General features: G+C 40.4%; 1 protein-coding gene and 1 pseudogene across 1 annotated transcript in view; both read left to right on the top strand.

Moving 5' to 3' along the window:
- The window catches only part of NUP107 (nucleoporin 107), a 57,020-nt gene that overhangs the window by 6,526 nt on the left and 25,872 nt on the right, over positions 1 to 24,622 (top strand). The window contains exons 5-8 of the mRNA XM_066257821.1: positions 1,926 to 2,070; positions 3,793 to 3,896; positions 10,642 to 10,769; positions 11,887 to 11,935. Of these exons, the coding sequence (XP_066113918.1) occupies positions 1,926 to 2,070; positions 3,793 to 3,896; positions 10,642 to 10,769; positions 11,887 to 11,935 (426 nt within the window). The remainder of the gene's footprint in view (positions 1 to 1,925; positions 2,071 to 3,792; positions 3,897 to 10,641; positions 10,770 to 11,886; positions 11,936 to 24,622) is intronic.
- LOC136323712 (bax inhibitor 1 pseudogene) lies at positions 4,319 to 8,483 on the top strand (annotated as a pseudogene).

Genomic DNA, 24,622 nt, shown 5'->3' with positions numbered 1-24,622 from the left:
TCCGATTTCATAACTATTTTATCCATAAATACTTCTGTACATACCTTTGAGACCTAGGAATGCTTTCTGTGACATAAGCACAATATAGACATACCTTGTTTTGTGCTTCACAGATACTACTTTTTAAATTTTTATTTATTTATTTATTCATTCATTCATTCATTCATTCATTCCAAAATGAGGAGCAGGGCGCCACAGATAGACTCCCGCATGCGCCAGACCGGGATCCACCCAGCATGCCCACCAGGGGGCGATGCTCTGCACTAATTCCATTATGATTTCACACATTCACTTTATATTTCTTATTATATATTTCATTGAGTATTCACAGTTTCTTAGTGTGTCAAGTTTTTTTAAGTTGGTTAGTTCAAATCAGGAACCAAACAAAGTCAACAGTTTGCATTTGCATAATATGTCTTAAGTTCCTCCCTCATCCTTATTTTAAATTACCATTCATCTGTTGAAGAAACTGGGTCATTACCTGAGCATGTGGTGGCACAATGGATAGAGCATTGGCTTGGGATGCAGAGGACCCAGGTACAAAACCCAAGGTTACCAGCTTGAATGTGGGCTCACCAGCTTGAGTGTTGGGTCGCTGGCTTGAGCATGGAATCCTAGACATAACCCCATGGTTGCTGGCTGGAGCCCAGAGGTCACTGGCTTGAAGCCCAAGGTTGCTAGCTTAAATCCAAGGGTGCTGGCTTGAGCAAGGGGTCACTGGTTCTGCTATAACCCTCCCAGTCAAGGCACATATGAGAAAGCAATCAATGAACAACTAAGGTGCTGCCTGTCTCTTTCTCTTGCTAAAGAAAAAGAAAGAGCCTGACCAGGCAGTGGCGCAGTGGATAGAGTGTTGGACTGGGATGCAGAGGACCCAGGTTCGAGACCCTGAGGTCGCCAGCTTGAGTGCGGGCTCATCTGGTTTGAACAAAAGCTCACCAGCTTGGACCCAAGGTCGCTGGCTCAAGCAAGGGGTTACTTGGTCTGCTGAAGGCCCGTGGTCAAGGCACATATGAGAAAGCAATCAATGAACAACTAAGGTCTTGCAACAAAAAATTGATGATTGATGCTTCTCATCTCTCTCCCTTCCTGTCTGTCTGTCCCTGTCTATCCCTCTGACACTCTCTCTGTCCCTGTAAAAAACAAAGAAACAAAAAAAAAAAAAAAAAGAAAAAGAGAAGAAGGAAGAGAGAAAGAAACTGGGTTATTTTTCCAGTACAATTTCCCCAAAGAGAAAAGTTGATATGAACTTAGAGTGGTAGGACTTCCTTATTTACCTATTAATATCAGCTTAAATATTACGAAATATTTTGAAAGTATGGAGTAGTACAAAGAAGAAAACAATAAAAAAAAAACTAATTTTCTTTTTTTTTTTTTTTTTTTTTTTTTTGCATTTTTCTGAAGCTAGAAACAGGGAGAGACAGTCAGACAGACTCCCGCATGCGCCCGACCGGGATCCACCCGGCACGCCCACCAGGGGGCGACGCTCTGCCCATCCTGGGCGTCGCCATGTTGCGACCCTCCTGGGTGTCGCCATGTTGCGACCAGAGCCACTCTAGCGCCTGGGGCAGAGGCCACAGAGCCATCCCCAGCGCCCGGGCCATCTTTGCTCCAATGGAGCCTTGGCTGCGGGAGGGGAAGAGAGAGACAGAGAGGAAGGCGCGGCGGAGGGGTGGAGAAGCAAATGGGCGCTTCTCCTATGTGCCCTGGCCGGGAATCGAACCCGGGTCCTCCGCACGCTAGGCCGACGCTCTACCGCTGAGCCAACCGGCCAGGGCAAAACTAATTTTCTTAATAAAATATCTCCAATGGCTATCTCTTGAAAATGAAAAACGTACATAAGATTTAAAAAATTTTAGTCTTAATGTCTTTATTCACTCAATGGCAACAGCTCTATTCTTTTCTGTATCTTCCTTTTTTACAAGGTGACTAACCTGGATGACAGTAATTGGACTACTGCCTTCTCAGGACAGCGTTCAGGGCTCTTCGCAAACACAGAGTCCCATGGTGTCACAGAGGACCTAACTCTCAGTGCTGTTATGTTACATGAGGATGACCCTGGAGAAGCTGGTAAAATGGCCTTGAGCTTCGGTTGTAACAAAGTAGCTGTCCCTCTCCTAAAATCAAAGAGACTATCTCCTCCTGTTCCTGAATGTCATCTTTAAATTTTTTTTGTTGTTAAGCTAACTAGCTATGGTAATGGCTAAACCATCTGATGTGGTAGCTCTAGAAGTTTGAGAACTTCACCTTAGTTCTCAGTTGGAGCAACATCTTGCCATTTTATCCTTCAGTGTAAATAGCAGCCTATTAGGTTATTAGTAGACAGATCTCTATATTGTCATTCTTTTCCTACTTGTGCTGTTGAAAGTGCTTCTCTTTTTCTTTAGGTTCAGTTTTTTTGGGGGGATGGGTGCAGTGAAGAAGGAAACTTTATTCAGTGAAAACAGCTTAATAGTGCCAAAGCACAGATGCAAAAACAGCTTAGCTGTGGCATAGCTGTGAAAACAGTACAGTCGGAGAACAGCTCTGGGGCCAGGCTACTCTCCTGCTAGACAGCTCTGGCTTGCTCATCAATGCTCTGCTCTGCGCAGCTGTGCTCTGCACTGCGCTGGTCTTCTCCACGATGGTCGGTTTCGCTCTGCTCTGGCAGATGTTTCAGTGTTTTATCTCGGCCAGGGAGACGCAGTCTTCCTTCTCCACTGGCAAGGAAATGTGCACTCTAGGTTTATTTTTTATCTAACACTGTTGACACTTCTTGCTCTGGCCTGGATGCTGATGCTGTTTTTTCAAATAATATTGAACCCTTTCTAGTTTTAGGTTGGTTATTACTATTCCCTTTTGGAAAAAAAATATTTGCTTTTAGTGTTTGTGTATGCATACTTTATTACATAATTTTTTAGCATATAATCATTATCATACACTAACATATGAGTGCTATATTATTTGGAGATTAACCCCTTATCAAGTATATGGTTTATACATATTTTCTCCCATTCCATTTTGCCTCTTCATTTTGTTGGGGTTCTTTTGCCATGCAGAACATTTTAGTTTGATGTAGTTCCACTTGATTTTTGCTTTTGTTCCTTATGCTTTTGGTGTCATGTCCAAAAAATTATTGCCAAGACCAATATCAAGAAGCTTTTCCCTGTATTTTTTTCAGAAATTTTACATTTTCATGCCTTAGGTTTAAATCTCTAATCCATTCTTAGTCATTGGTACAAGTGGTATAAAATAGGGATGCAGTTTTATTTTCTCTATGTGGATTTCCAGTTTTCCCAACACCATTTATTGAAAAGACTCTCCTTTGCCCATTTTCTATTCTTGGCTCCCTTGTCAAATATTAGTTGGTTATATTTGTGGGAGTTTATTTCTGGAGTTTCTGTTCTGTCCCATTGGTCTGTGTGTCTATTTCTGTGCCAGTACCTTACTGTTTGATTACTGTAGCCTTGTAGAACAGTTTGAAACCAGGAAGTATGATGCCTCCAGCTTTGTTCTTCTTTCTCAGGGTTGCTTTGGCTATCATAAGTTTTAGTTTTGCAAAATGAACAGAATTCTATGGGTGGATGGTGGTGATGGTGGCACAACAGTGTGAATGTACTTAGTGCCACTGAACTGTACACTTTAAAATGTTTACAATGGTAAATTTTGTTATGTGTGTTTTACCACAATTGTGATTTTTTTAAAAATACAACAGTTATACAAAAGACTTGTAGCTATGTTTTTAAGTTTTCAAACAATTATCTATAAATATGTCATTTAATGTTTTTTTATTCCTTTTTCAATGTGTTCTAGCATCCATGAGTATGTTTTCTGATTTCCTCCAGTCTTTTTTGAAGCATTCTTCGACTACAGTTTTTGACCTTGTAGAAGAGTATGAAAACATTTGTTGCATTCAGGTAAGATAATTTACTTCATTACTGATTAAACTTTAGTACTCTTAGTTTCCTTTAAACAGCATCAACCTGTGAATTTCTATACAGTATTTATGGGAGGTATCTTAGTTGTATGGCAAGGATGGTATGGCTAGGAGGTCAGCCAGAGTAGCTCTGCTTTTTACATACTGAAGTCCCCTATCAGGTTTATTTTGAGCAGGTAAAAGAATTCTGCTGCTTTAAAAAGGAAAAATTATAATATACAAAGAACTTTTAAAACTCAACAAGAAAAGGAACAATCCAATTACAATTAGACAAAACATATTAATAGACACCGCACTAGAGAAGATATACAGATGGCAAATAAGCATATGAAAATATATTTAACAACAGATGTCATTAGGGAATTGCAAATTAAAACAATGAGATGGCACTATACTATTGGAATGGCAAAAGTCCAAAACGCTAACCCACCAAATGCTGGCAAGGATGTGGAGCAGCAGGAACTCGCATTCATTGCTGGTGGGATTGCAAAATGCTACAGCCACTTTGGAAGGCAGTTTCTCAGTTTCTTACAAATCTAAGCATACTTTTATCATCTGATCCAACATTTATACTCTTTGGTATTTACTCAAATAAGTTAAAAATGTATGTTTACACAAAAACATGCACATAGATGTTTGTAGCAGCTTTATTCATAATTGGCTTAACTTGAAATCAACCAAGATGTCCTTTAGTAGGTAAATGGATAAATCAACTGTGGTACATCCAGACTATCGAATATTATTCATCACTTAGAAGAAATAATCTATTATGCCATGAAGAGACAAGGGTGAACCCTAAAGGCATATAACTAAATGAAAGAAGCCAATCTGAAAAGGCTATATACTGTATGGATCCAAACATTCTGGAAAAAGGAAAACTTGGAGAGAGTAAAAAGATCAATTGTTGCCAGAGGTTAGGAGGGAGGGAAGGGTAAAAAGTGAAACACAGTGGATTTTTAGGGGAGTGAAGTTATTTTATATATCATAATGTTTGATATATGTTGTTATACATTAGTCAAAACTCATAGAATGTTCCAAAACCAAGAGTGAACCCTGAGCAAAGCTCTAGACTTGGGTTGATAATGATGTCATTGTAGGTTTATTGATTATAACAAATGTACTACACTAGTACTGGATATTGATGGTAGGAGGTGAGGTTATGTATATGTAGGGGCAGAGAGTAATGTGAATTCTGTACTTTGCTCTCAGTTCTGCTGTGAACCTAAAACTACTCTAAAAAATTGTGTTAAGAGGAAATGGGCTTAAAGATGCTATCACATTCAAGAGTAATTGAAATAATAGCCAATATTTGTGGAATATTTAATATTATTTCAACAGTCTCTGAATTGTTTCATTATAAAAAGCAATGGTGCCTGACCTGTGGTGGCGCAGTGGGATAAAGCGTCGACCTGGAACACTGAGGTTGCTGGTTCGAAACCTTGGGCTTGCCCGGTCAAGGCACATATGGGAGTTGATGCTTCCTGCTCCTCCCTCCCCTTCTCTCTCTCTCTCTCCTCTCTCTCTAAAAATTAATAAATAAAATATAAAAAAATAAAATAAAATAAAAAAATAAAAAGCAATGGCTTTATTAAATAAAAAAGCAATAATGATTACTTTAATGAATCACTGGAGTTAGAATTCCAATAGAGAATTTAATAAATGCTGTTCAGGGATAGGGAAAATTTACATCATTAAAATGTCCATATTGCCTGACTGGTGGAGGCACAATGGACAGAGCTGTAACCTGGGATGCTGAGGTCCCAGGTTCAAAAGCCCAAGGTTTCCCTGGCTGGTTGGCTCAGCGGTAGAGCGTCGGCTTGGCGTGCGGGGGACCCGGGTTCGATTCCCGGCCAGGGCACATAGGAGAAGCGCCCATTTGCTTCTCCACCCTCCCCCCTTCCTCTCTGTCTCTCTCTTCCCCTCCCGCAGCCAAGGCTCCATTGGAGCAAAGATGGCCCGGGCGCTGGGGATGACTCCTTGGCCTCTGCCCCAGGCGCTAGAGTGGCTCTGGTCGCTGCAGAGCAACGCCCCGGAGGGGCAGGATGCCCCCGGTGGGCAGAGCGTAGCCCCTGGTGGGCGTGCCGGGTGGATCCCGGCCGGGCGCATGCGGGAGTCTGACTGTCTCTCCCCGTTTCCAGCTTCAGAAAAATACAAAAAAAAAAAAAAGCCCAAGGTTGCCTGCTTGAGTGCAGGCTCATCTGGCTTGAATGCAGTTTCTCTGCTTGAGTGTGGGGTTGCCACTTGAGCATGGGATCATCAATATGATCTCATGGTTGCTGACTTGAAGACGGGTCCCTGGCTCAGCTGGAGCCTCCGGTCAGGGCACATGTGAGAAACAATTAATGAATAACTAAGGTGATGCAACTACAAGTTGATGCTTCTCATCCCTATCTCTTCCTGTCTGTCTCTCTCTCAAAAACATGATAATAAAATAAAATGTCCATACTACCCAAAGCCATCTGTAGATTCAGTGCAGTTCCTGTCAAGATACTAATGGTGTATTTCACAGAACTAGGGAAAATATTCCAAAAATTTATATGGATCCACAAAAGACCCAAATAGTCACAGCAATATTGAAAAAGACAAAGGTGGAAGGAACCGGCTACCTGATATCAAACTATGCTAGGTCATAGTAATCAAAACAGTATGGTACTGGCATAAAAACAGACATATAGATCAGTGGAACAGAACAGGCCAGAATAAACCCACACCTTTATAGTCAATTTTTTTATTATCTTTTTTTGTGTTTTTCCAAAGTTAGAAGGGGGGAGGCAGTCAGACAGACTACTGCATGTGCCCAACAGGGAACCACCCAGCATGCCCAGCAGGGGGCAAAGCTCTGCCCATCTGGGGTGTAGTTCTTTTGCGGTCTGAGTTATTCTAACATCTGAGGCGGAGGCCATGGAGCCATGCTTAGCGCCTCGGCCAACTTTGCTCCAGTGGAGCTTTGCTGCAGGAGAGAAAGAGATAGACAGAGAGGAAGGAGAGGGGGAGGGGTGGAGAAGCAGAGGGACACTTCTCCTGTGTGCCCTGACCGGGAATCGAACCTGGTACTTCCACACGCCAGGCTGATGCTCTACCATTGAGTCAACTGGCCAGGGCCTATATAGTCAATTAATTTTTAACAAAGGAGGCAACAACATACAGTGGGTCTATTCAGTATACAAAGATAGTCTATTCAATAAATGGTGTTGAGAATATTGGACAGACACGTACAAAAAAAATTAAACTACCTTACACCATACACAAGAATAAACTCAAAATGGATTCAAGACTTAAATGTTTGACTTGAAACCATAAAAATCCTAGAAGAGCCTGACCTGTGGTGGCACAGTGGATAAAGCATCGACCTAGAAATGCTGAGGTCGCCGGTTCAAAACCCTGGGCTTGCCTGGTCAAGGCACATATGGGAGTTGATACTTCCAGCTCCTCCCCACCTTCTCTCTCTGTCTCTCTCTCCTCTCTCTCTCCCTCTCTGTCTCTCTCTCTCTCCCTTTCTCTCTCCTCTCTAAAAATGAATAAAAAAAAATTTTTTTTTAAATCCTAGAAGAAAACATAGGCAGTAAAATCTTGGACATTTCTCATATCAGTGTTTTTTCTGACATCTCCTCAGACAAGGGAAACAGAAACAAATGAATTACATCAAACTAAAAAGTTTTTGCATCGCAAAGAAAACCATCAACAAAGTGAAAAGACAACTTACTGAATGAGAGAACACTGATACATCTGATAAGGGGCTAATACCTAACATTTATAAAGAATTTATAAGACCCAACATCAAAAAAAATCCAGCTTAAAAATGGGAGAAGCATATTCAGTATTAAAAGACCTTTGTGAGCTTGAGAGAGGTGGGTAAGAAGAGGGAGGCTGTGTCCCACAGACACTGGCACCATGAACATGTTTTGGTCAACTTCGATGCACAGTTAAAATTTTCCCGTGTGACCCTGTTGACACAGCAGCATCTGAAAAAGGTCTGTGCCTGTTTTGCCCTCTGTTTGTGGTGGCTGCAGGGGCCATTGTCCATGTGGTCACTCATTTCGTTCAGGTTGTCCTGCTCTCTGCCCTGGGTTCCCTGAGGTTGATGACTTGGTTGACGACAACGCCTCATAGCCTTGAAACTGAGCAAAAATCCTGGGACTTATTGTGAGATTTGCTTTCCTTAGAGCAGTTGGCCTGGGCCCTGCTCTGGAGTTGTGCATTGCCATCAACCCCAGCATCCTTTCCTCTGCCTTCACAGGCACAGCGAGGTTCTTCACCTGCTTTACCCTGATTGCTGTAGTTACCTCTTTTGGGGAGGCATCTTGATGTCAGTCATGAGCCTGGTGCTCTTGTCTTCCCTGGTACAATGTCTTGATCCGTTTGACTTTTCCAGGCAAACCTGTATTTGGGCTAGTTGGTTATGTGTGGCTTTGTCCTTTTTGACACTCAACTCATTATTGAAAGGCTGAAAATGGAGATAAGGATTATATCTGGCACTACATTGACCTCTTGTTAGATTTCATTACTCTTCAGAACACTCACGATGATTCTGGCTGTGAATGAGAAGGACAGGAGGAAAGAAAAGTGAAATGACCATCCAGCTTTACCCAATTTGGCTTCCTTTCCTTCTACCTCCTCATTTTCTCTTTGCATACATTGCTCGTGGTGTGATCTGTAGTAATTGAAAACATTAGAAAAGCTTACAAAAATTGGGCAAAGAACCTGAATGAACACTTCTCCAAGGAAGATGTACAGATGGCCAATAGATTTATGAAAAGAGGCTCCCCGTCACTAATTATCAGAGAAATGCAAATTAAAACCACAATGAGCTAGGCTAGCACTTCACACCTGTGAGAATGGCTATCATCAATACCTCAACAAACAAGTGTTGATGAGGCTGCAGAGAAAAGGTAACCCTTTTGCACTACTGATGGAAATGCAGATTTGAGCAGCCACTATGGAAAGTAATATGGAGTTACCTCAAAACTTTCAAAATGGAACTGCCCTGCCTGACTAGGTGGTGGCACAGTGGATAAAGCATTGGCCTGGGATGCTGAGGACCCAGGTTCAAAACCCTTGAGTGTGGTCTCATCCAGCCTGGGGGTGGGGTCACCAGCTTGAGTGTGGGATCATAGACATGACCCTATGGTCACAGGCTTGAAGCCCAAGGTCGCTGGCTTGAGCCCAAGGTTGCTGGCTTGAGCAGGTGGTCACTGGCTCGGCTGGAGCCCCTTAGTCAAGGCACATATGAGAAGCAATCAATGAACAGCTAAGGTACCACAACTCTGAGCTGATGTTTCTCATCTCTCTCCCTTCCTGTCTGTGTCTCTCCCTCCCTCCCTCCACCCCATATATATATATATATATAAAATGGAACTGCCATTTGACCCAATGATTCCACTTTTAGGAATTTATCCAAAGAAACCTGAAACAATTTAAAAGAATATGTGCACCCCTTTGTTCACTGCAGTGTTATTTACATTAGCCAAGATTCGGAAGCAGCCCAAGTACCAATTAGTTGATGAGTGGATAAAAAAAGCTGTGGTACATTTACACAATGAAATTACAACTCATCTATAAAAAAGTAGGAAATCTTACCCTTTGCAACAACGTGGATGGACCAGGAGAGCACTGTGTTAAGTGAAATAAGCCAGTCACAGAAGGACAGATACCATATGATTTTACTCATATGTGGAATCTAATGAACAAACAAGCAAAATAGAGACGGACTCATAAAAAGAGTAGGCTGACAGCTGTCAGGCGGGGTAGGAGTTGGGAGCTAGTTAGGGGGGTGATCACAAAAAAGGAAAAACTCATGGACATGGGGGAGTGTGAAGTGCGGGTAAATGGTGATGGAAAGAGGCTGACTTGGGGTGATGGACATGTCATACAGGGTACAGATGTGTTGTGGAATTGTGCACCTGAAACTTGTATAACTTTATTAACTAGTATCACCCCAATAAATTCAATAAAAAGGAAAAAAATGTTTAATAAGTGAATGAGAGTCCAGATAATACTTTTTTAGAAAACTGGCCTTAAGGCAGAAGTGACATTATTTTGTGAATACTTTTCAAAGGGAGGGAAATCCTGTTGTGATGTTGACTATTCACATTCTGAATGAGAATAATCATGTTCCTTAATTCCCTTACCCCGAGTCTTTAAACCTCCTGATAAACAGTTTTGCGTGTGTTTCTATGGAGAATATCCATACCTTTCATAGATTTTCACATGTGCCTCAGTCCCAAGAAGTTTAAGAACTGTTTTAGAAGAAGGAGCAACTTTGAGGTTTTGGCTAGAAATGGCATTCTGTTTGTGCCAATCTTAGGAAAGTAGTTTTCTTGATCTGTTATGGGGTATAAATTTTTCAGAAATAATTTGAAGATACCTTATTTTTAATTCCCATTGCTGCTTGGTTGATTCATGTTATGATTTTGTCAGTTGCAGGCTAGATTTAGCTTATCTTCTGGAGATCTGTGCAGGGGGAAAACAATCTACCCAAGGCTGTTACTGTTGAGTCTGGGTTATGTTTAACTTTTACACATGCATTCACATAAACACACCTTACTTTAAGGCCGTTTCTAGTGGGACTATTACATTACATTCATTTAAAAAAGACAATAGGCAGGTTGGACAAATTTATATTAGAAATACGTACATATGTATATAATTAGTTTTAGCATAGTGTACTTGAATACAATGTTACTTAAAATGATAGAAAACCTCCTATGTCTCTGTTTTTAATTCAGGTGAATATGCTGAGTAAAATAGTGAACCGAGCAACGCCTGGACTTCAAAAGTTTTCCAAAACAGCCAGTATGCTCTGGCTTCTTCAGCAGGAGATGGTCACGTGGAGGCTGCTGGCTTCTTTGTACAGGTAAAGTTGTGTAGAAGTCATAAATAATATAAACACAGGTGACAAACCAATAGGCAAATTAACTTAAAAGCTAGAGTAGGATGTGTTTGGAATTAGGTTCTGCTGAATTTTTCTGGGGTTTTTTAGGCTCTGCTATTTTTGATGCTTGTCATTGTTCATGCCTTATTTGTTAGGAGTGAGTTAGCGAGGAGGTTTCAGGTCATAAAGCACTGGTAGCTACCCAAAATTGGATATGTATAACGATTTAAGGAAAGTGCTAAAAATACTGTAGTACTTAGGAGAGGAGAGATAAGAAAAAAACTGAAAGATAGAATTTATGTGTTGTGGAAACATGACAGAAGTTAACCAAATTTTTCTTAGCTGCTCAGTGGTTCCTACTCATTCTGTTGTTTTCTCATATTTATGAGAAAACCTTGAAAGGAAATCATGTAATTTTATTTTGGGCCATGTGAAAACATGTTAAAAAGTTAAATGTAGCCTGACCAGTGGTGGTGCAGTGGATAGAGCATTGACGTGGGATGCTGAGGACCCAGGTTTGAAACCCCGAGATCACCAGCTTGAGTTTGGGCTCATCTGGCTTGAGTGCAGGCTCACCACCTTGATCATGGGGTCACTGGCTTGAGCACAGTAGCATCATGATCCTGGGATTGCTGTCTTGAACCCAAGGTCACTGGCTTGAGCAAGGGGTCACTGGCTGACTTGAGCCCCCTGGTCAAGGCACATATGAGAAGCAATCAGTGAACAACTAGTGATGCAACTACGAATTGATGCTTCTCATCTCTCTCGTTCCCCCTCAAGAAAAAATAACAATAACAAAAACTTAGATATATATATATTAGCAGGTGGCTGTTAAAGACTTTTTAGTGTATACTGTTTAGAAATAGTAGTACTTTTTTCTTTTAAGAAATGGTGTGTACTTTTAAGTTTTGTTTGGGCATCAGTATCAGATTCAGAAGACATTTACTACTTGTATCTTGTTTAGAAGCATGATAGCTAAGTTAATTGAAAGTTATTTTTTAGGTTGTAGGTTTATGCATGGATATAGCTTAAAAGGCGATTTTATATATTTATACATATGTGAAATAAGGCTTTTTTATTTTGTGTTATTTTTCCTCAGAGACAGAATACAATCTGCCTTAGAAGATGAACATATGTTTGCAGTTACTGTAAGTTTTATATTGTTTTTTTCTTCATAAATGTTTTTTTAAAATGTTTTTAGTTGTAGAATTTGACTTTTGACCCTCCATCTTGAATTTCTTCATTTTTAAAATTTTACAAGTAAATAAAAGATACAATAAAAGGTAAAATAATCAAATATTGATTTATATCATAAAGTAAAATAGTCTACTTTATTTCTCTTACTATTCAGTATAACAATTTGTTATTAAATCCTGCCAAACATTTTTCTATGCATCTTTTTTACATACATATATACATAGTTTGCTTTTTTGTTGTTTTATTTTAGATGTTTTATTTATTTCATTTTTTTCATTTTATTATTTATTTAATTTTATTTTTTTATAATTTTATTTTTTTAATGGGGTGACATCAATATATCAGGGTACATATATTCAAAGAAAACATGTCCAGGTTATCTTATCATTCAATTATGTTGCATACCTATCACCCAAAGTGAGATTGTCCTCTGTCACCTTCTATCTAGTTTTCTTTGTGCCCCTCCCCCTCTCCCTTTCTCCCCACCCCCTAGAACCACCACACTCTTATCAATGTCTCTTAGTCTCACTTTTATATCCCACCTACATATGGAATAATGTAGTTCATGTTTTTTTCTGATTTACTTATTTCACTTCGTATAATGTTATCAAGATCCCACCATTTTGCTGTAAATGATCTGATGTCATCATTTCTTATGGCTGAGTAGTATTCCATAGTGTATATGTGCCACATCTTCTTTATCCAGTCATCTGTTGATGGGCTTTTTGGTTGTTTCCATGTCCTGGCCACTGTGAACAATGCTGCAATGAACATGGGGCTGCATGTGTCTTTATGTATCAATGTTTTTGAGTTTTTGGGGTATATACCCAGTAGAGGGATTGCTGGGTCATAAGGTAGTTCTATTTTCAGTTTTTGAAGAACCACCATACTTTCTTCCATAATGGCTGTATTACTTTACATTCCCACCAACAGTGAACGAGGGTTCCTTTTTCTCCACAGCCTCTCCCACATTTGCTATTACCTGTCTTGTTAATAATAGCTAATCTAACAGGTGTGAGGTGTGGTATCTCATAGCAGTTTTGATTTGCATTTCTCTAATAACTAAAGAAGATGAGCATCTTTTCATATATCTGTTGGCCATTTGTATTTCTTCCTGGGAAAAGTGTCTGTTCATGTCCTCTTCCCACTTTTTTATTGGATTATTTGTTTGTTTGTTGTTGAGTTTTATGATTTCTTTGTATATTTTGGATATTAGGCCCTTATCTGAGTAGTTGTTTGAAAATATTATTTCCCATTTAGTTGGCTGTCTGTTTATTTTGTTATCAGTTTCTCTTGCTGAGCAAAAACTTCTTAGTCTGATGTAGTTCCATTCATTAATTATTGCCTTCACTTCTCTTGTCTTTGGAGTCAAATTCATAAAATGCTCTTTAAAACCCAGGTCCATGAGTTGAGTACCTATGTCTTCTTCTATATACTTAATTGTTTCAGGTCTTATGTTTAGATCTTTGATCCATTTTGAGTTAATTTTAGTACAGGGGGAGAGACTGTAGTCCAGTTTCATTCTTTTGTATGTGGCTTTCCAGTTTTCCCAGCACCATTTGTTGAAGAGGCTTTCTTTTCTCCATTGTGTGTTGTTGGCCCCTTTATCAAAAATTATTTGACTATATATATTTGGTTTTATTTCTGGGCTTTCTATTCTGTTCCCTTGGTCTGAGTGTCTCTTTTTCTGCCAATACCATGCTGTTTTGATTGTCGTGGCCCTATAATATAGTTTGAAGTCAGGTATTGTAATGCCCCCAGCTTCATTCTTTTTCTTTAGGATTGCTTTGGCTATTCGGGGTTTTTTATAGTTACATATAAATCTGATGATTTTTTGCTCCATTTCTTTAAAAAATGTCATTGGAATTTTGATGGGAATTGCATTAAATTTGTATATTGCTTTGGGTAATATGGCCATCTTGATTATATTTATTCTTCCTAACCAAGAATAAGGAATATTCTTTCATCTCATTATATCTTTTTCGATTTCCCTTAACAATGGTTTGTATGGCCCTGACCTGTGGTGGCATAGTGGATAAAGCGTCGACCTGGAAATGCTGAGGTCGCTGGTTCGAAACCCTGGGCTTGCCTGGTCAAGGCACATATGGGAGTTGATGCTTCCAGCTCCTCCCCCCTGTCTCTCTCTCTCTCTCTCTCTCTCTCCCCCCCTCTCTCTCCCCCCCCTCTCTAAAATGAATAAATAAAAAAACAAAAACAACAATGGTTTGTAGTTTTCATTATCTAAGTCCTTTACATTCTTTGTTATGTTTATTCCTACGTATTTTCTTTTTGTATTTTTCTGAAGCTGGAAACGGGGAGAGACAGTCAGACAGACTCCCGCATGCGCCTGACCGGGATCCACCCGGCACGCCCACCAGGGGCGACGCTCTGCCCACCAGGGGGCGATGCTCTGCCCCTCCGGGGCGTCGCTCTGCCGCAACCAGAGCCACTCTAGCGCCTGGGGCAGAGGCCAAGGAGCCATCCCCAGCGCCCGGGCCATCTTTGCTCCAATAGAGCCTTGGCTGCAGGAGGGGAAGAGAGAGACAGAGAGGAAGGAGGAGGGTGTGGGTGGAGAAGCAAATGGGCGCTTCTCCTATGTGCTCTGGCCGGGAATCGAACCCGGGTCCCCCACACGCCAGACTGACGCTCTACCGCCGAGCCAACCGGCCAGGGCCAGTATTTTCTTTTTTTTGTAGCAATCATGAAGGAGATTATTTTTTTGAGTTTGTTCTCAAATGTTTCATTGTTGGCATATAGAAAGGCTATGGACTTCTGTATGTTAATTTTGTATCCTGCGACCTTACTGTATTGGCTTATTGTTTCTAGTAGTCTTTTTGTGGTGGATTCTTTGGGGTTTTCAATGTATAGGATCATATCATCTGCAAAAAGCGATACCTTTACTTCGTCTTTTCCAATATGGATGCCTTTTATTTCTTTGTCTTGTCTGATTGCTCTGGCTAGAACCTCTAGCACCACATTAAATAAGAGTGGAGAGAGTGGACAACCCTGTCTTGTTCCTGATTTAAGGGGGAAAGCCTTCAGTTTAGTGCCATTTAATATGATGTTAGCTGATGGTTTATCATATATGGCCTTTATCATGTTGAGATATTTTCCTTCTATACCCATTTTGTTGAGAGTCTTAAACATAAAATTGTGTTGTATTTTATCAAAAGCCTTTTCTGCGTCTATTGATAAGATCATGTGGTTTTTGTTCTTTGTTTTGTTGATATGGTGTATTACGTTAACCGTTTTACGTATGTTGAACCATCCTTGAGATTCTGGGATGAATCCCACTTGATCATGATGTATTATTTTTTTAATATGTTGTTGTATTCGATTTGCTAGTATTTTGTTTAGTATTTTAGCATCTGTATTCATTAGAGGTATTGGTCTGTAGTTTTCTTTTTTTGTGCCATCCTTGCCTGGTTTTGGTATGAGGGTTATGTTGGCCTCATAAAATGTGTTTGGAAGTATTGCTTCTTCAATTTTTTGGAAGACTTTGAGTAGAATAGGAACCAAGTCTTCTTTGAATGTTTGATAAAATTCACTGGTATAGCCGTCTGGGCCTGGACTTTTATTTTGGGGGAGGTTTTTAATGGTTTTTTTCTATTTCTTCTTTACTAATAGGTCTGTTTAGGCTTTTTGCTTCTTCTTGACTCAGTCTAGGAAGGTTGTATTGTTCTAGAAATTTATCCATTTCTTCTAGGTTGTTGAATTTAGTGGCATAAAGTTTTTCATAGTATTCTACAATAATTCTTTGTATATCTACGATGTCCATGGTGATTTCTCCTCTTTCATTTTGAATTTTGTTTATATGAGTTCTTTCTCTTTTTTCCTTGGTAAGTCTTGCCAAGGGTTTGTCAATTTTGTTGATCTTTTCAAAGAACCAGTTCCTTGTTCTATTAATTTTTTCTATAGTTTTTCTGTTCTTTATTTCATTTATTTCTGCTCTGATCTTTATTATCTCCTTTCTTCGGCTGGTTTTGGGTTGTCTTTGTTCTTCTTTTTCTAGTTCCTTAAGGTGGGAAGTTAAGTGGTTCACTTGGGCTCTCTCTTGTTTGTTCATATATGCCTGAAGTGATATGAACTTCCCTCTTATCACTGCTTTTGCTGCATCTCATAGATTCTGATATGTCGTATTGTCATTTTCATTTGTCTTTATATATCTTTTGATCTCTGCACTTATTTCTTCTTTGACCCATTCATTTTTTAAAAGTATGTTGTTTAGTTTCCACATTTTTGTGGGATTTTTTTCCTCTTTTTTACAGTTGAATTCTAGTTTCAAGGCTTTATGATCAGAAAATATGCTTGGTACAACTTCAATTTTTCTGAATTTGCTGATGTTGTTTTTGTGGCCCAACATATGGTCAATTCTTGAGAATGATCCATGTACACTGGAGAAAAATGTATACTCTGTCACTTTGGGATGAAATGTCCTGTAGATGTCTATCATATCCAGGTGCTCTAGTGTTTTGTTTAAGGCCAATATATCTTTGTTGATTCTCTGTTTGGATGACCAGTCTAGAGCCGTCAGCAGTGTATTGAGGTCTCCAAGTATGATTGTATTTTTGTCAGTTTTTGTTTTAAGGTCAATAATTAGATGTCTTATATATTTTGGTGCTCCTTGGTTTGGTGCATATATATTAAGAATTGTTATGTCTTGATTCAGTGTCCCCTTAGCCATTATGAAATGGCCATTTTTGTCTCTGAGTACTTTTGCTGTCTTGTAGTCAGCATTATTAGATATGAGTATTGCTACACCTGCTTTTTTGGGGGTGTTGTTTGCTTGGAGTATTGTTTTCCAGCCTTTCACTTTGAATTTGTTTTTATCCTTGTTGCTTAGATGTGTTTCTTGTAGGCAGCATACAGTTGGATTTTCTTTTTTAATCCATTCTGCTGCTACTGTGTGCCTTTTTATTGGTGAGTTTAATCTGTTTACATTTAGTGTAATTATTGACACTTGTGAGTTCCCTATTGCCATTTTATAGATTGCTTTCTATTAGTTTTGTGTCTTGTTTGATCCTTCTCTTTCATTTTTCTATCTTTTGTTTTTATTTGGTTGTATTCCATACATCTTTCCTCTTTTGCTATCTTTTTAAATCATGTGCCTCTGTGGTGGTTTTTTCAATGGTGGTTACCATTAAGTAATGAAAAGAGTTCCTACCCTGTTCATTGTAGTGCACTATCTTGTGCAGGGGTCCCCAAACTTTTTACACAGAGGGCCAGTTCACTGTCCCTCAGACCGTTGGAGGGCCGGACTATAAAAAAAAAACTATGAACAAATCCCTGTGCACACTGCACATATCTTATTTTAAAGTAAAAAAACAAAACAGGAACAAATACAATATTTAAAATAAAGAACAAGTAAATTTAAGTCAACAATCTGACCAGTATTTCAATGGGAACTATGCTCCTCTCACTGACCACCAATGAAAAAGGTGCCCCTTCTGGAAGTGCGGCGGGGGCCGGATAAGTGGCCTCAGGGGGCCACATGTGGCCCGCGGGCTGTAGTTTGGGGACCCCTGATCTTGTGAGTACTTTTGCACTCCATTGTCCTTTGCTACTGTTAATCTCCATCCTCTCCCCCCCTTTTTTTTTGTTGTTGTCACAGTTTAAATTTGGTTTTATTGTGTTCTTCTTGGAGCTTTTACTTTTGGCTCTGTTTTTTTTTTTGTTCTCTGTATCTGATTGGAGAACCCCCTTTAGTAATTCCTGGAGTGGGGGTTTTCTGATGATAAATTCCCTCATCTTTTCTGTATCTGTGAATGTTTTTATTTCTCCTTCGTATTTAAAGGATAGCTTTGATGGGTATAGTATTCGTGGCTGAAAGTTCCTCTCTTTCAGGACTTTAAATATTGGGGTCCACTCTCTTCTAGCTTGTAGAGTTTCTGTTGAGAAATCTGATGATAATCTAATGGGCTTTCCTTTATATGTTGTATTCTTTTTTTCCCTGGCTGCCTTGAGAATTTTTTCTTTGTCGTTGGTTTGTGCCAATTTCATTATGATGTGCCTTGGAGTAGATTTGTTGGGGTTAAAAAAACTCAGAGTTCTGTTTGCTTCTTGAATTTGAGGCTTTAGTTCTTTCCACAGGCTTGGGAAGTTCTCATCTATTATTTGTTTGAGTATGTTCTCCATTCTATTTTCTTTCTCTTCTCCCTCTGATATACCTATTATTCTTATGTTATTCTTTTTGATGGAGTCAGATAATTCCTGTAGGGCTATCTCATTTTTTTAAATTTTTGAGTCTTTTTCTTCTTCTCTGTTGTGCCTCAAGTTGCTTGTCTTCTATTTCACTAATCCTACCTTCTATCTGGCCTGTTCTATTAGCTAAGCTTGTTACCTCATTTTTCCGCTTGTGAATTGAGTTTTTCATCTCTGTTTGATTTGTTTTTATAGTTTCAATTTCCTTGGTAATATATTCTTTGTGTTCATTGAGTTGTTTTCTGAGCTCCCTAAATTGCCTTTCTTTGTTTTCTTGTATATCTCTGAGTATTTTTAGGATTTCTGTTTTAAATTCTCTGTCATTTAGCTCCAAGTTTCCAATATATTAAATTTTTTCTCCATAGATTTTTCCTCATCTATCTCTGTTACCTCTTTCTTTTGTATCCATGATATTCGATTTTCTCTTCCTTAATGGCATCTGAGGGTGGTTTTGTTTATAGTATTAATGAGATTTAATAAAGAATAAAAAGTTAAAAAAATAAAATAAGAAATAGAAAAGTTTTTTTTTTTTTAAAGAAAAAAAAAATAGTAAAAAAAAAAGAAAATTATGCTCCCCCTCCTTTTTTCCTCTCCTCTTCCCTCTTTCCTGAGAAAATTTTGTGGTGAACTGTGAATTATATTGTACTAAATAGAACAAACAATCCCTATAATGGAGGGCCTGAGTTGGGAATAATTAATAAAGTGGCAAAAGAATGGGGTATGGACCCACAAAATGCAAATAAGGAAAAAATTTGGGTCAAAAATACAATGATTTGTTTTTAGTTGTTGGTTTTCTAAGAGATATGATGAGAGGAATAAGAGGGAAACAGGAAAATGGGAAAAATTAAAAACTTACTATTGTATTTAGTGGAATAAGAACTAGATAAAATGGAGAACCAGGGTTGGGAGCACTGCTAGTGAGTTAAAAAAGTGAAGTAAAAACCCCCCAAAATGCCACAAACATAAGTTTGAGTCCAGATAAGATTATTTGTTCGTTATTGAGGATTGAATGCGAGGAGACATAAAGGAGAAAGGAAGAAACTAATATAGAAGGAGAAAAGAAAGAGAGAAAAAAAGAAAAAAACAGAGGGAACCACTAAAAGAAGAAAAAAGGAAAAAAAGGAGAGAGAGAGAGTTAAGGGTTTTGGAGTGCAACCCTCATAGAGAGAAAGGAAGAGGAAAGAAAAGATAATGGGAGATGTAACACTTATGGGTAGTGTAGTTCAAGGAGAGGAGAGAGTAAGACCGGCAGAGAATTAAACGACCAAATTGGAAGAGGAAAAAAAAAAATCAAGACATGAAGATAAGAGAAACAAACGAACAAATATAATAAAATGGGATAGGTTATAAAGTCTGTGGATTATTCTTGATTTTGAGAGGTTATCTTCTTGCTTTTTCTTTTCTCTCTCTTTTCCTGGTCGGTGACTCTGTACCTCGGGTTCTGCCCCTGTGGCATGCTCAGGTAGAGGTTTGCAGTTGATAAGTCTCTATGGCAATGTCATGTATTGGGCTTCAGTCTCGTTGGCAGTCGAGGCTCAGTAGCATTTGTAGGCTCCGACAGTGAGAGAGTCCGTGTTCCCGGAGCCTCTCTCCTAGTCTTTCCTTCCTCAATTATTAGCCTGGTGATCCAGCTATGGGGTTGCTGCTGTCTCTGCCTGGATAGTAAGAGGCTCAAAGAGCTGGCATCTCCCCACTCTATTCCCCCTCAGCACAGGGCTCTGGGTAAGGCTCAATCAGTCAGAGCTGCTAGCACAATCAGGTGGGGCTTGCGCCCACACAAAGACCTCTGACTCTGCCACTCTGTCCGGTAACACAGGCAGGCGGGCACCCACTCCCAGGGCGCTCAGAGGAATCTCTCGCTCACTATGTCCGCACGCATACCAGAATATCAGGCCGGCAGTCTCACACTCTGAGTGAAACCCCCGCCCGCACGGAAAAGTTCCAGCATTGGAATTAGCTCTTGCTCCCTCCCCGTGTGCAGCTTTTTCAGGGTGCTGGGGCGGCCTGAGACTCCGCCCTCAGCCCACACAAAGGCCCCTGACTCTGCCCCTCTGTGGGATAACATGGGCTCCCACTCCTGAGGTGCTCGGAGGAATCTCTTGCCCACTCTCCGTGCACGCCGACCAGGATATCAGGCCGGCAGTCTCACACTCCAAGTGAAACCCACGCCCACACGGAAAAGATCCAGTGTTGGAATTAGCTCGCTTGCTCCCCGTGTGCGGCTTTTTCAGGGTGCTGGGGCAGCCCGGAGATTCTGCTTTCGGCCCACACAAAGGCCTCTAACTCTGCCTCTCTATGGGATAACACGGGCGCGCACTCCTGGGGCTTTCAGAGGAATCTCTCACTCACTATCTTCCCCTCCCGCAGCCAAGGCTCCATTGGAGCAAAGATGGCCCGGGCGCTGGGGATGGCTCCTTGGCCTCTGCCCCAGGCGCTAGAGTGGCTCTGGTCGCGGCAGAGCGACGCCCCGAAGGGGCAGAGCATTGCCCCCTGGTGGGCGTGCCGGGTGGATCCCGGTCGGGTGCATGCGGGAGTCTGTCTGACTGTCTCTCCCCGTTTCCAGCTTTATCTGCCCGTGCCGACCAGGAGATTGGGACGAATGGCTGCCCCACTTGTCTTTCTTTATCTGGGTTTGGCGTGAGTGTTAGCTTGTATTGCCTGGGTTGCCACAGGCACAGTTTTTCCTCGGCTTGGATCTCCGTGCCACAGTCTGGTTCAGCCATTTGTGCCCTGGCCTGGATTTATTCACCCCCTTTGCCCGCCTTAGTTTCTATACTCTCAGTTCCCAGTGAAAGCAGCCCTATTTAGGTTAGTGAGGAAGGCGGAGTGTTTCTTACTCCCTATTTCCTTCGGGGTTTGATTATATATTTAGCCAATTTTTCGCTCGACCATACCTTTGGGTGTATTGCAGAACATCTGGAGGTTCCAAGGATAGATTTTTCTGTTTCTGGTTGAAGATCTTGTTGAGTTTTTGGGGACATTTATCTGTATCGCTTCCTACCACGCCATTACTCTGACGTCATCTGTCTTATTTTTTTTTTTTAAGTGAGAGGAGTGGAAATAGTGAGACAGACTCCCGCATGCACCCCTACCAGGATTCACCTGGCAACCCCTCTCAGGGGGCCAATGCTCGAATCATCCAAGCCATCTTCAGCACCTGGGCTGACGCTTGAACCAGCCAAGCCACTGGCTGTGAGAGGAGAGGAGAGAGAAGAGGGAGAGGGAGGGACAGAGAAGCAGATAGTCATTTCTCTTGTGTATATATTAAAAAACAGTAAAATTTATTACCCTCATAACTTGCATTAACAGTTTTCATGATGTTGAATTATCCTCAGATAGAATAAACTTGAATTATGATGTATTCGTAACTATACTACTAAATTTTCATAGCTAATATTTGATTTAGAATTTTCCCAAGCATGTTTTCTCTTTTTTGTGACTTACCCTCATCCAGTTTTGGTGTCTAGGGTTATGCTAGCTCTCCAGAACAAGTTCATGAATCTTACATCATTTTTTGGTGCTTTGTTTGAAGAATATAGGAATTACCTATTCTTTGAAGGTTTGGTAAAAACATGTCTTTAAAACCATAAAGACCAGAAGCTCTTTGGGGTTTAATTACTTTTTATTTTCTGTTTTTGTTTGTTTGTTTAAGTAAGTGAGAGGAGGGGAGATAGACAGACTCCTGCACCTACACTGACTGGGATCCACTTGGTAACCCGTTTAGGGCAGATGCACAAATAAACCAAGCTATTTTTTTTGTTTGTTTGTTTTTTTTTCTGAAGCTGGAAATGGGGAGGCATACAGATTCCCGCATATGCCAGACTGGGATCCACCCGGCACGCCCACTAGGGGGCGTCACTCTGTTGCGACCAGAGCCACTCTAGCACCCGAAGCAGAGGCCACAGAGCCATCCCCAGCGCCTGGGCCATCTTTGCTCCAATGGAGCCTTGGCTGCGGGAGGGGAAGAGAGAGACAGAGAGGAACGAGATGGGGAGGAGTGGAGAAGCAGATGGGCGCCTCTCCTGTGTGCCCTGGCCGGGAATCGAACCTGGGACTTCCGCACGCCAGGCCGATGCTCTACCACTGAGCCAATCAGCTAGGGCCCAAGCTATTTTTAGTGCCTGAAGCTAGCATTAGGACCAACAAAGCTATCCTCAGTGCCCAAGGTTGACGCTCTAACCTAGTGGTAGTCAACCTGGTCCCTACTTCCCACTAGTGGGCGTTCCAGCTTTCATGGTGGGCAGTAGCGGAGCAACCAAAGTATAAATAAAAAGATAGATTGAACTATAATAAGTTGTTTTATAAAGATTTATTCTGCCAAACTTAGCGAAAATCCAACATAAAGTACTTGGTAAGTAATTATTATTATATGTTTTAACTTGCCGTAACTCTGCTTTATAAATTTTATAAAGTAAATTTACTTCCCTCCTTTATAAATCACCATTGTGGAACTGCTGGGCAGTTAGAAAATTTTACTACTAACAGAGATACAAAAGTAGGCGGTAGGTATAAAAAGGTTGACTACCCCTGCTCTAACCAATTGAGCCACTGGCTGCAGGAGAGGAAGAGGGTGTGAGGGTGTGAGGGGGGGAGGGAGGGAGTGAGAAGCAGATGGTTACTTCTATTGTGTGCCCTGACCGGGAATCGAATCCAGGACATCCATATGCTGGGCTGACATTCTGTCCACTGAGCCAACTGGACAGGGCACTTTTTATTTTCTGATTACAAAAGTCATGTTTAAAGTAACTATAGTAAAAAAAAAAAAGGATAAAATAATTATACATTTTTATAATAAACGATTTTAGCCATACGTCTGTTAATCTGCTTTTTCACCGAGAATATTTTTTGCTATCTTTTCAAACTTTTTTTTATTATTTTTAAAAATCTTTTGGCTTTCTAGCACTCTTAATTTTTTAAGGGTTTTTCAAATTTTTTTTATTAAAATTATTGGGGTGGCATTGGGTAATAAGGTTCTATAGGTTTTTAATATGCATTTCTAGGATACATGATCTGTATTGTGCATTGTATATCCACCACCGAAAGTCAGGCTGCCTTCTGTCACCATATATTTGACCCCCTTTATTTTTTACTACACCTCCATCCCTCTTCCCCCCGGTAACCACCACACACATTGTTCAGTCTGTGTCTATGAGTTTATGTTTATTTGGTTTGTTCACTTGTTGCTTTCTCAATCTTTTAATGTATTTATTTTGCAGATACTTATTTCATGCTAACCAAGTGATACGCATGTCTAGGAAGATTATCTTACATTTGGCTGTTTATTGGACTTATTAGTTTTTTTGGAGGGGGGCTCGTCCCGGATGTGAATGAACTTATTAGTTTTAATAGTTCTCCACTGATTGTCTTGGTTTTCTGGTAGGCAATCCTATTACCTAAAAATAGTGACAACTTTGACTCCTTTTTCGCATTTACTACTAATTAGGTGTATTTTTTCCTGGTTTTAGAGTTAAATGTCATATTCACTATAGGCTTTAGCTAGATAGTTTATCATATTAGCAAAATATTCTTTTATTTGTAATTTATGAAGATATCTTTATCAAGTGACAGTTTGGCATCTATCTAGATGTTCCTATGGATTTTCTCCTTGAATATTTGAATAAGATGTGCTAATTAATAGGTTCCATCACCACATATTGTCCTTTTAATACACTGCTTAATGTTACTTGCTAATATTTTTGTCAAGTTGTACTTAAAGTTGGTCTTAAGAGTTTTGTTTCTTTTTTTTTGTTTTTTTTTGTTTGTTTGTTTTTTTCATTTTTTTTTCTGAAGCTGGAAACAGGGAGAGACAGTCAGACAGACTCCCGCATGCGCCCGACCGGGATCCACCCGGCACACCCACCTGGGGCGACGCTCTGCCCACCAGGGGGCGATGCTCTGCCCATCCTGGGCGTCGCCATGTTGCGACCAGAGCCACTCTAGCGCCTGAGGCAGAGGCCACAGAGCCATCCCCAGCGCCCGGGCCATCTTTGCTCCAGTGGAGCCTTGGCTGCGGGAGGGGAGGAGAGAGACAGAGAGGAAAGCGCGGTGGAGGGGTGGAGAAGCAAATAGGCGCTTCTCCTGTGTGCCCTGGCCAGGAATCGAACCCGGGTCCTCCGCACACTAGGCCGACGCTCTACCGCTGAGCCAACCGGCCAGGGCAAGAGTTTTGGATTAAGTTTTATCACCTGTCAATGTCTGCTGTGTAAAATAAGTAGATTTTTAAAAGTTTTTAAATGTTAATTTTCTAATGTGTCACATGACTGCATCCATCCCTTTATCAGGATTTTCTGTTTGTTTTACTTTCTTTTTTGTGGGTTTTTCTTTTTGTTTGTTTGTAAGAGAAAGTGAGAGAGACAGGAAGGGAGAGACATGAGAAGCATCAACTTGTAGTTGCGTCACTTGAGTTGTTCATTGATTGCTCCTCATACATGACTTCA

Source organism: Saccopteryx bilineata, chromosome 2 (genome assembly GCF_036850765.1).
Source record: "Saccopteryx bilineata isolate mSacBil1 chromosome 2, mSacBil1_pri_phased_curated, whole genome shotgun sequence".
NCBI classification, from domain to species: domain Eukaryota; kingdom Metazoa; phylum Chordata; class Mammalia; order Chiroptera; family Emballonuridae; genus Saccopteryx; species Saccopteryx bilineata.
The sequence above is the reverse complement of the archived record's forward strand: the minus strand, read 5'-3'. Positions and strand labels throughout refer to the sequence as shown.